We start from the raw sequence: 21,514 nt of genomic DNA, 5'->3' as shown, positions 1-21,514 counted from the left end.
GTTTCAGGCAGGTAAGCAAGAAGTTTAGTAGGGTCAGGTTGTATGTCACTGCCAATAGGCTCTCTTAAGTTATATGAGAACATCGTAATAGGTGCAGAAAAATGAATGCTGTATAAAGAGATTACATAGTGGGATGGTGACTCAGATTAAGCTTGCTGAATGAACAATCTTTATTTTTTCCACTGGCGTAGCTTCCTGTGAAATCAGTAAGCTGATCTGATTTCCTGGCACCTGTGTAACTGCTTATGGTGGGAGTACATATTCTGGGACGGGAAGGGGGGAAGGACAGGACTTTAGTAGTAGCATTCAGTGAAGCTGCGATTTAAGGTCTAAAAAGATCAGAACATGATCTGCATTTAACCAATGTCTTACGTTGCATTTCAGGATTTGTATTACCAGCAACAAGAGTCATAACATCCAGAAAACTGTGAATTGCCTATAAGCAGGGTCTAGAAGTGACTCAAATTGACTTAGATATCATTATTCTATTTTTTTTTATTATTACTGGGTTATGTTTGCCAACTTATCAGGCTATATCAGCCCAGGACAAGCTTTGCTCTGTGCTGGAGCTGCAGGAGCATGTGGGGATAGGACTGCAACAGCCTGCAGTTACACTAGTTTAAGTCGCTGTGGAACCTCAGCTTCAGCTTCACTTGGGAGGGACAGTAGGTATTTATAGCTGTGGTCAGCAATTGCAGCCAAGTCTTGCTCTTCTACTGTAGAGTTTATTCAAAGGCAGACAAGCTGAAAGGGCTTGCGTTTTCCAAAAGGCGAAAATCATAGTGCCATAAGCATTTGTAACAGCACTTATGTTTTCAGATACTGCTATCGATTACAGAACTGTTCATCTGTACCCAGTTCAGATCTAGCCCAATAGACGTTTCTCATCTGCATGGCCTTCATATGAGACCAGGCTGAAGAGTTCAAATTCCAGCTCGCCTATCACTGAACCAAGACCTCATTCTCCCCATTACCCCCTCAGAACAGAGCGGTGGAGTGCTGATAGGGGAATGCACAGGGAGTGTTGGCTCGGTGTTGTCCTATGAATGAAGTGAAAAATTTATCCACTGGGGATATCAAGTGGACTCTATAACTAGAAATAAATACCTCTGTCACTAGAAATAATACATTTCATTTGTGAAGCTAAAGAATATATACATACACAGTCGCTGAGTTAAATGTCAAATTTTTTCTGAATATATAAATACAGTAATTCAGATGCAGTGTCACACACAGAAATGAATTGTATTCATAGAAACTATCAAAAGTTACCCCAGAACAGGCTGAAAACTGGAAATGCTGAATGTTTTGTTAAATTATATATTCCTAAAGATTTAATTTCTTTTTTGTTCTAACTTTTTAAATACAATGTTATAAAACTTTTTAAATACAATGTTATAAAAACATATAATTTTGAATTGTAACATGCAAGTCAAAATAATTAAGTCAAAATTAAATATTCTGATCTTCAAAGGTTTTTTTGATTTAATGCTTCTTAGTATTTTGTCTTACGAACAGAGAAGTATGTTACTGTGAAATACTTTAATCAACCAATATTAACTAGTGGATGCTTCAAATTTGATATTAAGATTGGAAACTGATACATCAAAAATTTCTGCCATGCTTTACTTATTAATTAGAAGATATACTGCTAATGATAAAACTGAAGATCTCAAAGCAGCTTAGCAAGACTTTGTTCACCATAAAAGCAATTGCAGTTTTCTCATAACAATGTGGATGCATCTACTGTAGACAATTAACATAATGCTTTTTTTTTGAAAAAGTTCTATTTTGCATGTACTGCAGAGGCACTGAGCAACTAACCTGCCAACGCAGCAGTGCTAATGTGGGCCAGGCAAATCAGATGATGCCAGTCCTTCTAGGCCTTCCTAAAATGTATTTCTCACCTGTTTCTTCCTGCTATCTACCTATTTTTTTCTTGACACTTCACTTGATTTATGCTTTTCTGAATGCAGTTCTCTCCATCTCTTTAGAGTTCTGGGATGGAACCTGAACAAAAGCATGCATTTATTCCAAGGCAACCTTCATGAAGCAGGGCAAAATGTATATCCAAGGTCAAGAAAGCCAAAGGGAAACAATTCATTTTCCAGTCCAATAGGAATATTTTGTAATTTAAGTCTGGAAAAGCAACTAAATTAAAAAGATATACTGGAAACTGGAGGAAATCAAACTGAAACAGAACTTTCCTCCTCCATACATTTATTCCACTTTTGTGATTCACTCCACAAATCCTAAAAAATATTCTGCCACAGTGTATCTCATAATTCAGTAATATATATGAAGTTTTTGCCACAACCTGTCAACTGTGCTAATTATTCAAATCTAATTAAAAAATATCTTCTCTTCTATTGCTGACAAGTATTTAAGCTTTTTGGGGGGAATACAGAACACATTTTGGGGGGAATACAGAAAGCATTTTGGGGGGAATACAGAAAGCAGTAGCACAGTAATCTTGAAAAACGGGAGGTATTGTTGTGGTGTATATGTGCTTTCTTAACGAAATAGAGTATTAACGTCATTTTGTCAGTATGGGTATTTGTGTAAATTTTAATGAAGTGTTTTAATACCACTTTTCCAAAATAAACTGACTAATGAAAGGAAGTTAATATCATTTTGTTGACCAAGAAGAAAAACTTTATACTGTAAGTTCATAATAGCAGAAGGAAAAGCTATGTCACCCTGAATGGCCTTCCAATGGTGATGATAAACCTTCCTGCCATTTTTTCAGATAAATACTTTTTCTGTCATAATATGAAACCACATACATAAAGCTTCTATTAATAAATTAAATATTAATATGAATGGATTAAAAAGTTACATAGACTGCAAAATAAGTCTCTTAAAATGGAAAAGAGACATATATTTGGTTGCCAGGCAAACTCAATTCTAACTGCTTATGTCTCCAGCCTGCACGCAAAATGAGGCAAAGAACCTGCTGGAAGAGAATTATCCCTGCTTGTGATAAATCCATTTGCCTTCCAATAGCTCTTCTCACAGTACCTTTGGGTATACAGCATTCCCTAATCACAGGCTGGAGAGGAGGTGGATGGTCCTGTAGCTAGTTCCCCACTACACGTGTGTGACTAGCCAGCTAACTAGCCAGCCAACACAATCATTTGCCAAACAATAGGCTTGAAAAAGAAGCACACAAACAAAAAACAAAATACCCCCCAAACAAACAAACAAACAAAAACCCTCAACCCATCACCAAGAAACAGCTGAAGGTACTAACTTGAGTCTTCCTTCACTCTCATTTCATGAACAATATGCATTTAAGGTAATTTCAGCTGGTAACTTGAACAAGAGCCATGATTTACAGTACATCAGGTAAAAAAAAGCATCTGTAAGTGCTTGTTAATGCTTGTCAATGCTGACAAATGCAAGTCAAGGGAGACAAAGAGCAATTTTATAAATCAACACAACATGGACAGACTTTCTGGAATAAGAAAAAAAGGATCATTTCTGTTCTGGGACGAGTCTCAGATGTGCTGTCAACAGTAGAAGGCTTAGGTGTCTCATAAGAAATGAGCCATGCTTACTTAGGGAAGAAAACAAAAGATTGGTGAAGAGTTGGCTTCCTTGAAAATAAGAATGGCAGATGTATTTGAAGTGATTAGCAATACCAATACGGTACCTGAATACACAGTGTCATCATCAGAAACATCAGTGTCTTTAAAATCCAAAGTGAAGGACCTGAAGGCAAATTTACAGCTGTCGGGAGCATTCTTGCCTAATACACATTTGATCAAATACCAAAATGCACTATTGAAAACCTAAAATCAAAAAGAGGAAACACATTCAAAGAATGACTAATTTTTAAAAGCTGATTTATATTGCTTCTCAGTATTGCTTCAAAAACTGTTTAGCTCTTTTCTTTCTTAATGTAAAAATGAGGTCTTTTACTTCCTCTAGCAAATACAGTACCTGAAAATTAATCCAAACTGTAGGCCTACAATGCTTCAAGCCAACAATCAAGAGGAAAACAGTTTCATGCCTGGCTTATTAAATATAGGACTGATTCTACAGCATAAGTTTTTATCACCTGAAAATATCTTAGTGGTTTATGTGATGTGAGTTGGCGGTCTCATACCAGAGGACAGAATAACACATTATAATCACCATCATGACAACTGGCATTCTAATCAGAGTTTTCAGAGACCAACAACCGAACAGGCATGCTTACTGAATTACGAGGTGGCACAACAAGGAAAAGTAGAAATATATTGACGGACAAGAGGGGAAGATTTGGTGTCCTACTGATATGACTAAACTGACGGCTCTATTTTTATTCTTGACATATTGATGCTCTTTAAAGAGTAGAAATCCAGTCACTTTTTCCTTCTTCCAATGGATGGAAATTTTAGAGTGTACTTTTCAGATCTTGTTTCATAATTTGAATTGAAGAACATACTAATAACTCATTGGAAAAGACCTAATTTTTCTCTTTCATTGTCTTTATTTTCAGATTTTTCTGCTTTCTAGAAACATTTTATCCTAAGTTATGTATTTTAATATTAATAACACTTCATCTATTTTTAAATATTTAAGACTGGTGAAGAAAGAATCTACTTTACTACATTCTTATGTTCAGAATAATTTTTCACTGTTTGTATTAAACACAGATAATTTCCATATTTTTGTTCTTGAATCACTGTCAGCTAGGTACCTCTCATTTATCTCATTTGTGGTTTTTTATTCCTTTAAAACTATACATTGGTCTTCTTAGAGAGGAAGAGATATGTACGTTCATGCCTACTGGATTTTTCTTAAGGTCCCTAAGTTTTAAACATAATTCATATAAGCATATAGATTTAAAATTTGTATTTTCCATTCCAGAGAGGTAAAACCGATTTTTTTTTCTGTTGGATTTGGCATGAAAATTACCTTTTTCAGGAGTGGTGCACCTGGAATCGTTCTTTTTTAATTCTGTTTTTTTGCTGAATTTGAGCCTGGTGTCAAGCTCATGTATAAAAGCATTGGCTTAGGTGTTCTATTTTTTAATATCAGTGATTATAAAAATATTAATCTATTCTTCTATTCAGTCTTCTAAAAAACACACAGTCTAAGCTGCATGAGCTTTCTAATACTTTGATGAAAGTAAGTGAATCTGGAATATATAAAGTACTGACTGTAAAAAAATCAAGCTATAGCAGTATTACCAACATTTGCATACCCATAAAAATTAGCATATCTTTTACATAACTTTTTTGTTCCAATCTTTTTATATAGAGATCTAGAGAAAAGCATTAACACTTTCATCATGTATCTAAAGACCTTTTAATTTATCACACACACAGAGCAGAAAAGTTGAATAAGAATGCTGCAGTTTCAAAAAAACAAAAAAAGAACAACTCAGAAATACTGTGAGTGAAAAAAACCTCATTACTGTCTCCAGTAATATAACCTGTAATAATGTTTTCCTGTGCCATCAGCATTAGGCACAGAAAGGAACCATTCTAGCTTTTCTGCATTTCAGGTAGTGTCTTTTAAATCCAAAATTAAATCATAAAATTAAAAAAGCTGATGCTTTCTGCCTCAAAGTATGCTAAACTAAACTGACAAATTTAGACTCAAATTTAGAATGTGCTACTCTGCGCATATTAAATTTTTTTTCATATTAAAAGAAGATAATTACTGTACACAGTTGCAAGCTATGTCATTTGGGCTTACACTTAATAATGAATGCCACATTTAGAGCCCTCAGGATGTCCTTTTTAAAAGCGTAGCCATTGATTTGAAGAGGATAATGACAATATTAAGCTGTTATCCAGCTTCTGGAGCCTTTAGATACATGTTTATTAAAATTGTTTGTTCACCTTGAAGTGCTCTTCAGCCATTCCAGTACCACGGAGGCCAGGAGGACAATGAGTTAGTTCCAACTCCTTCAAGGCTTTGGAAAGTTCAGGCTTATTGCTGAAATTATCTATCACATTTCCAACAGCTTTCAGGATAGCTGTAGCCTGTTCTATAAACCGGTAGCTCTCCTGGAAAAAGAGAAGAAAAACAACCATCGGTAGAAAGACTGCTTTAAGATTTTCTTTTGTTTTCTTTCTAGGCTGTGACAGCATACAAGCATTTTTTCTGTGATGAAGTACAAAACTCTTCTTAAGTCAAGCAACAATTTTATAAACTGTAAAATCAATTAGGTCTCTAGTATTCAAAAGCATATAAATTTTTCACTGATTTTAGCTATCTTACAACACTAAACAGGCACCATAACATATATCTGTTAAAGATTTTATTTTTCCTGTATTATTAGTCCTAAGACATTTAATCAGGTGCATATAGAGACTTTCTACTACAGTTAGATGAAATGCTCAGCATCTCTTCTATTATAAAAGGACAGATGAGTATTTATATCTGCTGAAAACGACATCCAAATACATGCTACCTAAAGCATCATTAATCTTCATTAGGATTTCTGTGCAAGAATGTGGACACTTTCCTGCAAATCACACTCTGCAGAGAAATTGCCGTCTTCAAAAAGAAGTGCAAAGACCACCCCAGGATATAATCCTGCTTTATTTTCTTGATGAGGAATAGCTTTTCATCCACAACCTGAAGACAAGACATTTTTAACAGCCCAACTTCTTATATTTAAACTTTGCTACAATAAACGCAAAAAATCCGCACAGCTGCTTTAATTATTAGGACCCTGTTGCTGTTACACTCACCTTTCAAAACATTTTTACACAACTGTGCCCTAGAAGCTATACTCCCTCCCCTCAGTGTCCATGACAAATATTTAGGCCTACTGTTTGCCAAAGAAATCTTGAAAATATGGATGACAGTGATATCTGTCTGGATCGTAGGCAACGAAGAACAAAAGCTGTAGTAATTATTCCCCTGGGCCTGTTATCTCAACTATGAAAAGTTGTTTGAATCAGTTGCTCATTTTAGATATAAAAGCTGCTCTGGGACCCAGTGATTAATATGTGATCTCATGGGAAAAAACAAACTTTACTGATGTGACCGTTTATTTTACTAGGCGGGTTTTTTTTAATATTAATTAATATCCGTACATGTATTTCATCACTTTTACCACATGCCCCAAAAAGAGAGCTTATATATGACCTCTGACATATGTATTTCAACAGGAGTATTTTAACATTCCATTTTATGCTGTTCTACATAAAGCACAATAGTACCCAGTGCTTACTTACGTATTTATACTAGACAATTGTTGCAATAACCATCTCAGTGCCTGCTGTGCTGTAAAACACATTTCTTTTATGGACTTATCTATTTCATATTGAAATTAATACTATACCATTAAATATAGTAACTCTAAATGAAGATCCAACAGCACTTCCCTTTAAAACCAAATAATAGTCAGAAACACCATTACCACAATGCCTGACTAGTTCTGGTTATGCATACCTTTTCAAGACCTGGCATCACAGTATCCTCTTCTCCAAAGACACATGGCACCACGCTACACAGATGAATATGGTGCCCTATGGGAGAACTTACTGTGAAGAGCAATAAGTGTCGCCTACATTAAAGAAAAAAAAAAATTAAAAAGCTGCTTTTTGGATTAAATTCCAATAATTCTTAAGCTTTTCCTTCCATACATGTGCTAAAAATGAAATCCTTCTCTAGATGTCCTGGCTCTTCAAATCCTGCATTTCTAATTCCTTGCTTCTCAAGAACCTCCAAGCATAGGCAGTAGGTGAAATCAGAGAACTCACTATTATTTTCTTTTTATTTTATTTGTTTAGATTTTATTTTTATTTTCTTTAGAAAAATAGGTAGTTTAACTATTTCAGATGGATACAACACTGTAGTTTTTTAGGCAGGTTTATAATTAGCTGAGTTTAAAAACATATCTGCTCTAGAAAGCTTAGAGAAAAAGTCAAGTGTTATGGCTGTGCATTATTTAGATCACAATTTCCTTGTTTGCATTGACAAAACCAGGAAAAATTAATGCACAATCATGTCAGGCTAGATGAACACTATGGAGAGACCATTTTATGGAGCAACTGCGGGCCAAACCCCTCACAACTGTAACCTCCTAAGGTGGCAAATAACAGGAACTCAGTATGTCTTACTGGGATACACTCAGCTTGTTCTTGTTTGCCTGATCGTATCCTGTAACAGACTACAATCATAGAAGAAACCATTCCTAACGATAGTTATACAACACAGGGCATTCGTGCTCTTCTCTCCAGTCAACAATGTCCTGCAGTCCCATTGAAATACTTGAGGAGCTTGCTGACACCAAATGCTAAAGCTTCATGGTCTTATATCATTGTCAGAATGGCATTTAGCTGAAGTTCACCCAGGCTACAGCTTCTAAGTGTTAACCAGAGATCCAGCAGTGAGAGTAAGAGAGTTACCCGTACACACACTTGTACTTTTTTAATTGCATCTTCTTGGGAGTGAAATTTGAAATGCCCCCTGGCCACCAACAGACAGAGGGAAGAAAGTGCCTTCCTGGCTTAGCAAGTCATTTCTCATTTGGAATGAAATGGGGAAGCAGTCAATAAGCCCATTTGTCTCCCATACTTGCTATAAAGTAAATCTCCCTGAAAGCCTGCTGGCACTGTCTGGAGTAGAGAGATTCAAAGCTGAGAAAAGCTTATTAGTTTGAGCTGCCTGTACCTCTGGTAACTTTGAAATTTGCAGGTGCAAAAAGATATACCTTTTTGGCTTCCCTACAGGACAGAGATATGCAACTTTTTGAAACTACGCTAAGAAAATACACGTGGTGGCAGAACTAACCTATAAACACTATAATAACTTTTCCATTTTTGGTCTGAATCAAAACAAATAGAGAGCGCAATTAAAGATCTCTGATTTAATATCAATGTACTACTATTGTGGTATTTTCTTTATATGCCTATTTATTTGGAACCTTACTTGATTTTTTAAAAATACATTTTGTCTCATCTCTGAGATTAAACTGGTGATTCTCTATTTTTGGAAAAGTAGAAGGCCTCAATGAATTAGTCAGCAACTTTATGCTTATGGCAAGATATGAAGATGTCATCTTCCTTGTTTCACTGGAAGCATATTCAGAAACTAACACATATCAAAGGCTCTTCCCTTTTATTTCTTTCTTTCTTTAAACAATCAGTCAGTGCTCTACACTGCGTATGTATCTATCATATTAAGCATTGTGAATGTGAAGTAAGATACGCAAGGCTTCATGGATAACCTCAGAATTTCTCCTGTCATGTTTCATAAATCCTCTTTCAAGAAAAGCTATGAAACCTCCTATGGTATAATCATGTTTTTACAGGTCCACTAAAAATCCCAGTTCTATATTTTTTGTTGGTACTCCAGGAAATGTCTCAAAATCATTCTAGTTAGAAACATTTTTAAGTAGGAATTTCTATTCCAGTTTATTTTTTAGCAGGTCAGTGCAATTTTTCTTGCTAAATGCTCTAAAATAAGAGTAAAGGATTCAAAATCTTTATAAAGGTTTTGGTCATTATTTTAAATTCATAGCAATATTGCAGTCTTACCAAATCCTAGCTATCAACCAGTTTGATATTCAAAAAACTTATGTTTTAGGAAATAAATTCTTAGTTACTGTGTAAAGTAAAGGATCACCTCAAGCCTTAAAGACTAAAGTGTTAGGACAGAAATGAAGCCTCATACATACCCAACAGGAAGACTTAACACGGTAGCTTTGGTTGCGGATGTATGCATCTTTAACACAAGTTCTCCAGGAATCACACTTTTCCAAGAGAAATGTTCAACCATCAGCACACCCTTTGAAATACTAGAACGTTCTTGTTTAGTACCTAGATTAAGAAAGAAAAATAAAAAAAAAAGAAAAAAACAACCCCACGCAATTGTGGCAGTGAATAACAGTTAAATTAAGACAAATACACTTATGCAGAATCTGTAGCTACTTCATAGTCACTGAAGTCTTCATATAAGCTTTGATAACTCAGAGAAAAGAGATAGCCATTTAAAATGCATAGGTGGTACAGAATATGGCTTATTTGTATATTTACTACAAAATAATTGTTAAAAGAATGTGTTAGAGGAGGATGTGTAAATCAGACATCTTCCAAGTCACTTAAGGCTGCTCTTAAACTCCATAAAAATCAATTCTGTCTACATGCAAAGGAAGCAAACAGTCATACAATGCTTATATTTACATTATAGTTTAATTATTTTAACAGGATGATTAGTTTGGTCTTTTTGAGCTTTCTTTTGGTTCTATCTACCCTGTATGCACTAAAAGTATGCCCATAACCAATGTTTAAACGTCTGATTAACTTAAGCCTACCGTCATAATATGCGTTAGCTTTTCTGAATGCCATTCTATGATTTTCATAAAATGCAAGTGATTTTTATTTAAATCATCCAAGCTGTTGGATCTTAAAATAAGCCAGCTGTAAATAGAATTAAGAGCTTACTGTGCACCAGTTTAAAAATCACTTCAAAAATAAACTTTGGTCATAGTGCCGATTTTACAGCATTTTGATCAGCTAAGGCATAAAGTAAAGTGGATTGCAAGAATGGAATTTGTAGAAAAAGAAACTCTAAGAAACACAAGGAAATCCACACCAGAAATATATTGATGACAAGCTTGCATCAAATCATAATAAATAGGAAAGGGAGGGATCCTTTCAAGAAAATATCCATCATCGATATGAAAGAACAAGAAAGTATTGCTTCAATATTAGTGTATTTCCTAGAATCAATGTGACTATTTAATTCTAGACTCTCAAACTCTATCAAAATACACCACAGACAAACACAACAGCACAGACATATTCAAGAATGGGAAAACACAACATTAACATGCACTTTTCTATGTTGGCCTTACCTCCGGTATCATCCCAACGTACCAATGCAGAAAAGCTAACCAGGATTTCAATGGGCATCAGACTGTCCACAAGTAAATAATAGAAGACTTGGTCATCAGTAAACTGCATGGAAAAAATGGACATTTGTTCATCTTTCATTTTCATTGAATGCTGCCTGCCTGGACTTATACATAGTATGACTAAGATTTCAGATATTGTGACCATACCAGATATGGTATGGAAAGTAAGTAATTAACTGTCACTACTTCTTCCAAATTTCAGAAATGGCATTTAAGCCCACAGTCTCACGCTGCATGTATAAACCATAATGCTTAGTTAAGAGATAAAAGGAAACAGAAAAGTTTCTTGAAGGAGAATATATCTACTTTTGTATGATAGTCTTCATATGTACCTCAATTTAGTCGTTCTACTTGCCAAACAACATTCAATGGGAGACCAAAAATTTTGGTTTGTGCTGCAACTTTCTGATTCTAATTAATTGCAGTAAACTAGAAAGAAATAAGCACTCTTTTAATTTATAACGCATGACTGATTCTGCCTCATTATGTTTTTTTCTACAAAAATATATGGGGGCAGCATTTTTCACTCTCGACTTTATAATTCCTATGGCAGTAGTAGAAACTATAGAATCATAGAATACCAGGTTGGAAGGGACCTCAGGATCATCTGGTCCAACCTTTCTTGGCAAAAGAACGATCTAGACAAGATGACCCAGCACCCTGTCCAACTGAACCTTAAAGGCGTCCAATGTTGGGGAATCCACCAGTTCCCTGGGGAGATTATTCCAACAGCTGATGGTTCTCATTGTGAAAGTTTTTCCTCTTGCGTCCAGTCGGTATCTCCCCTGCAGTAACTTGTACCCATTACCCTTGTCTTTTCCATGTGATTCCTTGTAAAAACGGAGTCTCCATTTTATTTGTAGCCACCTTTTAAATACTACAACATGGTGGTAATGTCTCCCCTCCGCCTTCTTGTCTCAAGGCTGAACAAACCCAATTCTCTCAGCCTTTCCCCATATGGCAGGCTTCCCAGTCCTCTGATCATCTTTGTGTCCTTTCTCTGGACCCTCGTTTCTGTATAGTGGGGACCAAAACTGAACACAGTGTTCCAGGTGTGGCCTACAATGATTCTACTGTTCCTAGAAATTCTTCAAAATCTGAAGGTGAATGAGTGTCTTGGCTTCAGAACTGTTTTAAAACGTGCCTTCCTTCAATACATTTTTTGTATTTGATCCTGGAAGACCACTATTATTATCTTCATAGCATAATATAAAAGTGTTCTTCTATAAGTCTGATACAGAATTTACCTGATAGTGTAAACACCTCATCTGTATCAATGTAAAAAAAATTAGAATGATTTTACAGCAAAGGGTTAGTTTTTCGGCACAATAGCATTCAGGCTTACATAGTCTTGATGCTGATTATAGCTTGTGAAAGTATACTGTGCCGTGATTGGGAAAATTTCTTGTGATGTGATTATAAATAGAGAGAGTGTGGAACTGCAGGTATACTACAATTATGAAGCATAACCCATGTGATTAACCTTCTCAGAACAGGATTTTACACAAAGTTCACGCCTGGAGTTTACATTTCAGTACTCTACAATTACATTTCACTTACAGTATAAAAGTAGAGCTGGAACGGGATATTCAAGCATGTTGAATAACCTTCTGATAATACGAACTAATGGTAGGTTTAAAGAAACACTGTAATTTCAGTGTAACTAAGGGGTATTTCTAATCCTTGGAACAGAATCTTGCAAGTTGCTAAGGGACATAACATGTAAGGAGAAAATGGAGGGATACACTATACACACTCCTGATTTGGGTTTCAGGTGACAGGTGAAGATGCAGCAGAACTGAAGGGCAGATTCTGCAGCTGAATTGTCATTAAATTTAGTTTAGTCTCTAAATTGTTATAAGATAGATTTAAATCGATATAAAGAAAGGATGGAGATCTGATTCACTGTAACATACACTCTCAACTTCCATGATTTACATACTCAATTTTTTTATTATTTTGCAATAGCATTTTTTTTTCTTGTCTTAAACACAGTGAAATACTTCCCGATATTTGCTAGCAAACATTATCTTTGTATTGACTATAGCAATCTTAATGCATTGTTATTTTTTCAGTAGTAGCAGTCCTATGTGATCTACCAATATCACTTAGGATATATGTATTATCAAATTGTGTAAGACTTTAACAAAGATTAAGAAAGCACATAAAAACTCAATACAGTCATATACCTTAAAATCCGTCTTCTGATAGTTATAAGCATATGTATGTGGCTTGTGGAAAACATACAAGTTCCTAGGAATAAAATAAAATAAAAATACATTTTTACGAAATAGTAGGAAAATAATCTAGTATAAATGATATATTTTCGGTAAATGTCTATTTCATAGCATAAGGTACTAATTTTACTTTCATAAATCAGACTCCCAGCTATTTCTTAAAAATGGTTCAACATTTTTAGTTTCATGAAAGGTGAATACAATTCATCTTCAGAGAAAGCAGATGACATTAATTTGTATCTTTGCTGCACTTCTACAATTTTCCATCGGAAATCAGGCCACTAGGTTGTCCAATTTGAATCTATAAATGGTAACCAGGTAATATTACTCTAAAACTTCCATGCCTACCTGAAAATCATCATTAATAAAGTCATCTATAAAGTATCACTGGAAGGAAAAACTATTTTGTATAGCTTATTAGTATGTTTTTTTTCAATTCTGTGGTGTTTGCACACCTTCAGAAAGCTACTTAGTTCCTGACAACAATTTTTTCTGATCTTGATTTAACCAAATGCAACATAAATGAATTCAGCTTTAATTGAGGATGGAATCAGCTGTGAAGTCCAATGTTTTATGTAAAATAAATGTTTTGATTACTCAGAAACTTCACAGGGATCCTGATCCATTGCTGGCATATCAATTCCTATAATGACTAAAATTTTTCTCATTTCTCAAAGTTGATATGAACTCTGAACATTCAGTTTTTTTTCACTGTATCTGAGATATAGGCATGACAGACAAGGAAATGCTTTCAATAGAACTGACTGGTAAACTGAAAATCTTAGGCGCCTAATTTCTTCTGAGTGATAAATTCTTCAAAGGTCAGTCAAGATACTTTGTTAACAGCTACTTTATCAGTTCACTGTGAAAATAAGTAAACTCTCACCAGTTGAGGAACAGGAATAAGAAACTGACAAATGCTCTATACATTATTTAATATTACAGTGGTCTACAAAAGGTCAACCGTACTTTAATGTTTGGCTAACGAGTTAAAAAGTTCATATTTTACATTCTCTCTGTATGACACTGTGAGCAAGACTTTGAAAGGAAAGGAAATTACTCTGTTTGTGATGTCTTTTTCTGAAGGTGAAGGCCCTACGTTCCTGGACCTGGGGCTCCCCAAAATTAGTCAGGCGAACCTTAACAAGGTCTAAAGTGATCTATGAACTAATGTTCCTGTAGTCCTGCTGGTATAAAAATTACACATTCTCCCTCAGAGAAAGAGCGGAGTTTAATATCTGCTCAAGAAAATACTCATTTATGAAAATAAAAGTTTCACAAATAAATCTCAGTTACAAATTCAAATGAAAAAAACCTGGGTGAATTTTCTCTGATAAAATTACTCCCCTCAGCAATGTCAGATTCTCTAAAGGATCTATATGGTACCAGGCTTCTTAAATCTGGAAGACAGAAGCTAAAAATAGTACGCTACAATTACACTAGCTTCTTTTTTGTGTTTGCAGAGGTATAAATGCCTTGGAATTATATTGAAAAATGAGGGAAAGAAAGTACCTAGCTTACCAAGCTGAGCTATGCTGATGGCAACAGAAGATTTCAACAACTTTTTTTTGCTTTAGAATTGTGTTGTTCAAATGCAGACTGTATCTGTTCAGCAGCTGATGGGTTGGGTATGTGAGCACCATAATGGCTGCAGGCCCCATGACCTACCATCTTCCACCCACAGTTCAGACATACACTTCATGAAGCTGACAGTCGTGTTCTTTGCTGTACTCTGGAGGACATACCCAGGACACAGTGTGGGGCTGCACCTACAGATACACTGCCTACAGGGACAGTAAGTCTGGTCCAAAGAGTAGCCTTGGGACTACCCTGAAAGGCAGGATAGTTATACAAAGAAGGTCTGTTGAGAAGATACAGTTGCTATATAGTCACGTTTCACATTTTACCATTGCTATACTGTATATTTTATGAAAGAAACCCCAAACCCTCTGTTCCTTACTGGAAACAAACACAGAAGTCTTCAAAGTTAATCCAGGTTTCCCTGGAAACAGAAGTCCTTTCTGACTTGATTTCTTCCTTTGATTTATCCCCTGTCTGGTTGTTCATACCATTATCAGCTGTTTCTGACATTTGTTTTGCATCAAAACCAATATTCTCATGTAATTCTTCTGCAGAGATAAGACAACACACAGAGACAATACAGTGACAATATGCGCATTTAAGTAGTATTGTTGTTATATTGAAAAATTATCCTAAAATCACCAGGATATTTTCCATACACCTCAGAAGTTAAAAATAAAAACTAACCCACTAACCTAAAAAGCTCAAAAGGTGTCTGAAACTCTGTATAGGTATTTGTTGTTTACATCTGCAACTGCTTCAGTATTCTGCCTCAATATACTATCACATACTGAATTGTGCACTAGAACTTTTCATTTGAGCATGTCAGTTGAACATACATACGAATTCTGCAAACCTAAAGTCATCTATATAAAGAAAAATGTAAACCCTTGTCCAAAGCTCCTATTCAGTGAAAAGCTGACGGGGCAGTATCATAAAATTTTTACAAACCACAGAAAACAAAAAACCCCACAGAATTGTTGAGGACACAAAGACCTATCCTTGCCTCTGGTACTTATATAGCACCCCCTGTGATGCTACTCATACAAATCAGTCTAACTACTTGTAAACAGAAATAGACTTGAACTACATTACATGAATTTTCTTGTAGGAAAATCAGGACTACTGTTAGATTCATACCAAAATATAAACACAGAAAGTCACATAGACACCTTTTGCAATCACTTAATAACTTTTCAGTTGAGTTGTAATGGCACTTTCTCTGCCATTACTCTGTGAGATTCATATAAATAGTTATTGAAGATGTTTAATCTGACCCCAAAAGAAGTTTTGAGAATATCTCAGAGCAGCTGAGAATAGTAGAACAGAACAGCTCAAACACGAACAGCTATTTATTTGGAATGTTTGCTGAGGAAAAAGACGAGGTAATATTCAAACAGGTAAGACAATGAGAAAGCTAATTAGAAAAATGCATAATTTATATCTAAATGTGTTTTGCAATACTTCATGATCAGCAAGACACATAGTGATGTGCCGGATAACTAATGAGTTTATCAGATGCATCTGGCTCTAAATGAGTTTGCAACTATTTTTCAAGAATTGAAAGAAATGTAATGTCAGGAAATGCACCAAAGATCTTTTTCTCTTCCTTACACTATGGCAAAACTACCTGAAAGCTATAAAATCTAGGCTTTTTCTTAGGTTTAAGTTAACATGGGTTTTAGGCCTCTGGTGAAATAACCACAGTGCTTGGCTTACAAATGTGAATATCACAGATAGGATGATGAAGGGGTCACCAGAACAGAACTACGCCCAATGTCATCTTCCTGTGGCTCAATGCTGCTGATTGTTCCTTCTGAACATGAGTACTAGAGTACTATCGATAGACCTTCTGCAGGCTCAATAAGGCCAGTAGATCTCTGCAGCCTTCAAATAGAAGATATGCTCCACCCTATGTAAAAGTCAATACGGGAACCTTTCTGTTGATTATGTATGCAGACTGGGGTTAGAGGGAAGACAGCTCTTCCAGTGCAGCTAAAGGAAAGCCAAAATGGTATCAACAAAATGGCTAGTCTCCCCACTTCTCTTTTAAGAAGTAATGAGAATGTTGTAAGAATGTCATCAAAAAACTTATTTTATCCTTTTTGATCTATGCAGTCCAAAGACAGAGGTGTTCAGAGCTTGCTGATACAATTATAAAAAAAAAATAAATCAAACTGCTAACTAGCATTTACCTTGTACGCAAGAAGTGACGTTACCAGCTATGAGAAGCTGCAAACACTGGGTGATATAATGAAGATATAATTTATGGAATAAAACGATAAATACATTTGAAGCAAACCTTAAGTGATGTTCAGTATAAAATAGCATTTTAAAACTGACATATGGAAGATAATTGCAGCAAATAATTGTCCGTAATTATCATATAATTAATTCCTTGAACAAATGCAAATACTAATCAAATACACAGGGATATAATATGAGCTTATAAAGTTAAACCCTGCAAAGAGCTTCAGAAAAGGGAACAGCTTATTTGAATTCAAGAATTTTATGCTACTTAGAACTCAAGCAACAAAGATTAATGCTACAGTCAAGCCCAAAAGAAAAAAAAAGTAACTGATGAATAAGGAAAAACACTCAAGTGCAGAAGTAATAACAAAATATGCATTGTAACAAAAAATAGAAGACAAATAAAACCAGATCAATAAGTAAGAGCACAGCAGCATACAAACTAGAATAATTAATCCAAAAAGGGAAAAAAGAAGGAGTAGCAAGTGAACACAGATTAGCAGAGTTTATCACAAAAATACCTATTTATATGGTAAGAAAATACTGTACTGCATGAAACCCCCCAAATTATTGAAAAGTAACATTCTTAAAGTGAGAAGAGACATTTTAAGACAGTTTAGGATCAAATGCTGTCATTGCTTTTGGTAAGTGCTCATCATTTTTCGAGCACTGGCTCTTTTCTGAGGTGCTTAAATGGAAATCAAGCCCCTAATCAAACTGACTACAGTTTTGGGTGCTAATATTTATTCAGTATCTGGAAGCTTTGTATCTGGCTCTTTATAGCCACGAGCTAGCTCTTTAGGAGAACACAATAAGAGGCAAATTAAAACATTTGCTGGCCAATCAAATGAAAAAGCATAAGAAAATACTACCTTGTACAGAAAATGTTAAATGTCTTTCAAAATTTAAATGTGTCCCCCGTCTCAGTTTTCAGTTAGAAAGGACAGACAGGCTGGCTTATTGAAATAGAGCTACAAAACCAGAAATTCCACATTTACAGCAGAAATTGCAAGAACTTAACACACCGAATATTAAAGTTGTAGCTAATTTCCATAACAGAGCAGAGAAAAAATGGCATGATAAATCTCCAATCCATAAAATTGCACTTAAGAGGTCTTTAAATGTAAGTTATCCATCATGAGTATGAAGACTAGCAGATGTTTTAAAGAAAATATGAAAAGTGACCCAAGCAACTACAGATTGTTTAGTCCAACACCAATAAACCAAATTTCAAATGCAGGCAAGGGGGTAGATGAATTTAAAGGCAAAATAACTTTACCCAGGTAGAACATGTCAGACTATTTCAGGGTTTGGGGTTTTTTGGGTGTTGGGTTGGTTTTGGTTTTTTTTTGGGGGGGGGGGGTGGGGTGGGGGAGCAGTGGGATGATGGAGGAAGGGATTTTTTGATGAAAAAAATCAAAGAAACAGAAGTATCATAGATGCTCTGCCTTAAACCAAATTGAATTTTCATCATGAAAAGAGTGCTACATAATGCTGCAAAGCTGAAGGCAACCAACTTATCAACTTCAGGTCCACTTTAACAGAATGTCACATTCTAGCTACTTTTACGGAAAATATAAAGATTATCCCCGTGATCAAAGAAATTTTCCACATTACTGTGTACTACTTCAATATAACCTGTACACGTTGTACAGTAATGTCATACATAATTCCAGCATGCCTATTTGAAATTTCACTTTCTGGTTTTGTCAGTTTCAGCCTGGATTTTAGTTTCGTTATGTCTCTGGACAAATACTGGAACAGCAAGATTTCTGTGAGATAACAGATATAATGTGATACTACAAACAGCTTCCATCAGAGCCACTATCTGCACCAAAAGTAATTGCAAATCATAGAAAAGCACATCATCTAGAGAATGTAACTGCTTTATTGTAAAAACTACACAGAGTAAGTGTAAATGTACAAATTTTCATTTTAAAACAAAGCACAATTAAGTGTAATTATATGTTTTAGGACAAATTTTTTGTTTTGATACATTTGCAAAGCTATGATTTCCTACTCTAAGGACATTCTAGAGAAAGACAATGATGCATTATACTTTCACAAAAAAATTCATTGCATTTGCTGAACCGCAATAGCACAAAATTTCAGTGGACTTTAGCAGCCTAAGTAGTTTAATGAGAATATTTTAAACTATTTTTTTAAAACAAACAAACAAACAAACAAATATTAAAGGACAGAGATTCCTAAAATAAAAGGTCGAAATATTGAAAAGCAATTATTTATCCAGGAAAAAATTTGCTTATATATGTGTGTTTACGTGTGAAACATCACTGTTATCAGTAGGAATGTGTTTCAAATCCACTTCAAGTGAACAGAAAGAACTTTCCTGACATTAGACTATTCATATATTTAACTGTCTAATGACCTGTAACCAAACTCTGGAGAGATAAAGTTATTGAATTCTCCATTCACGTACTTTGCAAAATTTAAGTCATTTTTAGCCATATTAAAAAGTATATTAAAACCCCCATACACACAAATAAAACATTTTTTGAAAGATTTCTCTGCTTCTCTCAGTTTTGGTTGATGATTCATGCTCTCAGATATTCTGTGGAGTTGAAAGACTCCTAATAAATCTTTTTTAAATAACAGAAATACGAAGTAACCCTCATAACCTACAGTGCATGCCACAATGCAAAGCATTAAACCAAAATATATTACTAAGGCTCCTTTCCCAATGTTTTTTTTTTCTTTTAAAAATAATTTTTTGAAGATGGGTTTAGTTCATAACTAATTAAGACATTAAAAGGAATTGTGTTCTTTAAAGAAAAACAATCAATCATAGCTGTACCACGTAATGGGAGCACAGAGCTCCAGTCTTTGAACCCTGTAATCATCAGTAATATTTTCTATGTAAAGTTGGAATAAATGGATTTTGCATTGAGAAATGACAACATATGGGTTGAGATGGCCTGGAGATTGTGAAGAGAACCTGGGTACAAAGGATTTTGTTACAGTAGTAATGTGAATTATTAGTATTATAAGCCAGAGGATGGAAACATGCCCACTTTGTCCTTTCCCTTGGTTGTGCTATGGGAGCTTTTCTTCAATGGACATTTCTTGAGTAGACTTTTGACTAAGCAGAAATGATGGTTTTGCTGGCCTTTTTTTTCCCCCTCTCTTTATAACCTTATCTTGTGTTACCCTATTTGGGAGTTACTAGAGAGGGTTGATAGGTTGCACATTTTTCCAGAATGAAGATAATGTTAAAAACTGTGAAAATATCTAAACATCTTGGGTAAAATTACTGGGTATAGTTACTCCAGAAGTTAGGATTTTGGGCACATGCTTTAACTGAGAGGATATTTATTGTATTTCTAAATTATTGGAAGAGGGAATCATAGATATTTTACAGATAACAAAATCAAAATAAAAAAAATTGTTTTAAAAAACAGCTTTCTATGCCTTTTCCCCCCCTGAGAATCAATCTTCAGAAATGCTTAAAAAGCAAAGGTACATTGCACAAGCTGAAGAGCTGAAATCCTAAACAAAGACAAGTGTCACAGGTATGAAACATGGTGTAAATAAAGCATGAATCCTATTCACATGTTTCACATGTTCTTCTGCTCTGAGAGTAACTTTCAGAACTCTGATAAAAGATGTTTCCTCGCAGTCAGTTTTTGGAGAGGTTCATTGTGCACCATGCAAATCTGCTCATTTCTTTTAAAAAGAAGGTTGTTACTAACTTCTCCTTACCAAACCCTTAAAACATTCACTTAAAGTACTCATTTTGAAATTACTCAGTTTAAATAATCTTCAAATACTAATCTCATAAAGTAACATTTATTAAGATGGAAGTTGCCCTTTTTATTGCCTTTTATTTCAGAAAATAAAGTATAATTCACAGTGATTAGAAAATGAGCTCTGTGTACAAAATACAGTATATTTTACTGGAGAGTAACTTATGAGAGGTGCTATTTTTTCCAAATATTCTTGTAAGTTACGGAATTCTTAATACCTATCTGAAGATTCTACTGTATCTAACTATAGATGGTATTACCAGTTCTTCAAAATCTTTTCCCGTAAAACCGATAACCATAGAAGATTCTTGATATTTGTACATGAGGATTAACATTGAGGCCAAACAATATGGGAATGACAGAAGTCTGAATATAAACTTCAAACACACTTACCTTTACTGGGTCTGTCTGTGTTTTGGAGGGTGGTCTCCTATATGGTGGAAAAAACCACAAAAAACAACAGTGGAAATTATAATCTTGCATTATTTTGTTAAAGAAAATACTTGCTTTTGGGGCAGTCCTTCCTGAGGTGAAGAAACAAATTAGCAAGTTATCACTGTAGTATTTATTTTTATTTATTCTAAAAAGAGAAATAGAAACAATAAAATTCACCGTAATACCTACATATACATCACCAACAGACAGACTGATGTTTTTCTAGAGAAGTACATGTCTGGGATAAAAGCTGTTCCATATGCCTACTCCTCTGCTATTAAAAAATGTCCTTTGATATTACTGTTCTTTGACAATAAAATAAATTCTATTCTAAGAACCAATTAGTGCTATTCTAGAACCAATTCTGTTCTTTCATA

General features: G+C 34.8%; 1 protein-coding gene across 1 annotated transcript in view; it reads right to left on the bottom strand.

The window, feature by feature from the left end:
* Nucleotides 1-21,514, bottom strand: part of ADGB (androglobin) — a 117,316-nt gene that overhangs the window by 39,612 nt on the left and 56,190 nt on the right. The window contains exons 14-21 of the mRNA XM_054197305.1: nt 21,096-21,132; nt 15,068-15,236; nt 13,060-13,123; nt 10,811-10,913; nt 9,632-9,773; nt 7,402-7,516; nt 5,838-6,005; nt 3,656-3,794 (exon numbers count right to left, since the gene is read on the bottom strand). Coding sequence (XP_054053280.1) covers nt 3,656-3,794; nt 5,838-6,005; nt 7,402-7,516; nt 9,632-9,773; nt 10,811-10,913; nt 13,060-13,123; nt 15,068-15,236; nt 21,096-21,132 — 937 coding nt within the window. The remainder of the gene's footprint in view (nt 1-3,655; nt 3,795-5,837; nt 6,006-7,401; nt 7,517-9,631; nt 9,774-10,810; nt 10,914-13,059; nt 13,124-15,067; nt 15,237-21,095; nt 21,133-21,514) is intronic.

Source organism: Rissa tridactyla, chromosome 3 (assembly GCF_028500815.1).
Source record: "Rissa tridactyla isolate bRisTri1 chromosome 3, bRisTri1.patW.cur.20221130, whole genome shotgun sequence".
In the NCBI taxonomy this organism is placed as follows: Eukaryota; Metazoa; Chordata; class Aves; order Charadriiformes; family Laridae; genus Rissa; species Rissa tridactyla.
This window is presented reverse-complemented; position numbering and strand designations above follow the sequence as displayed.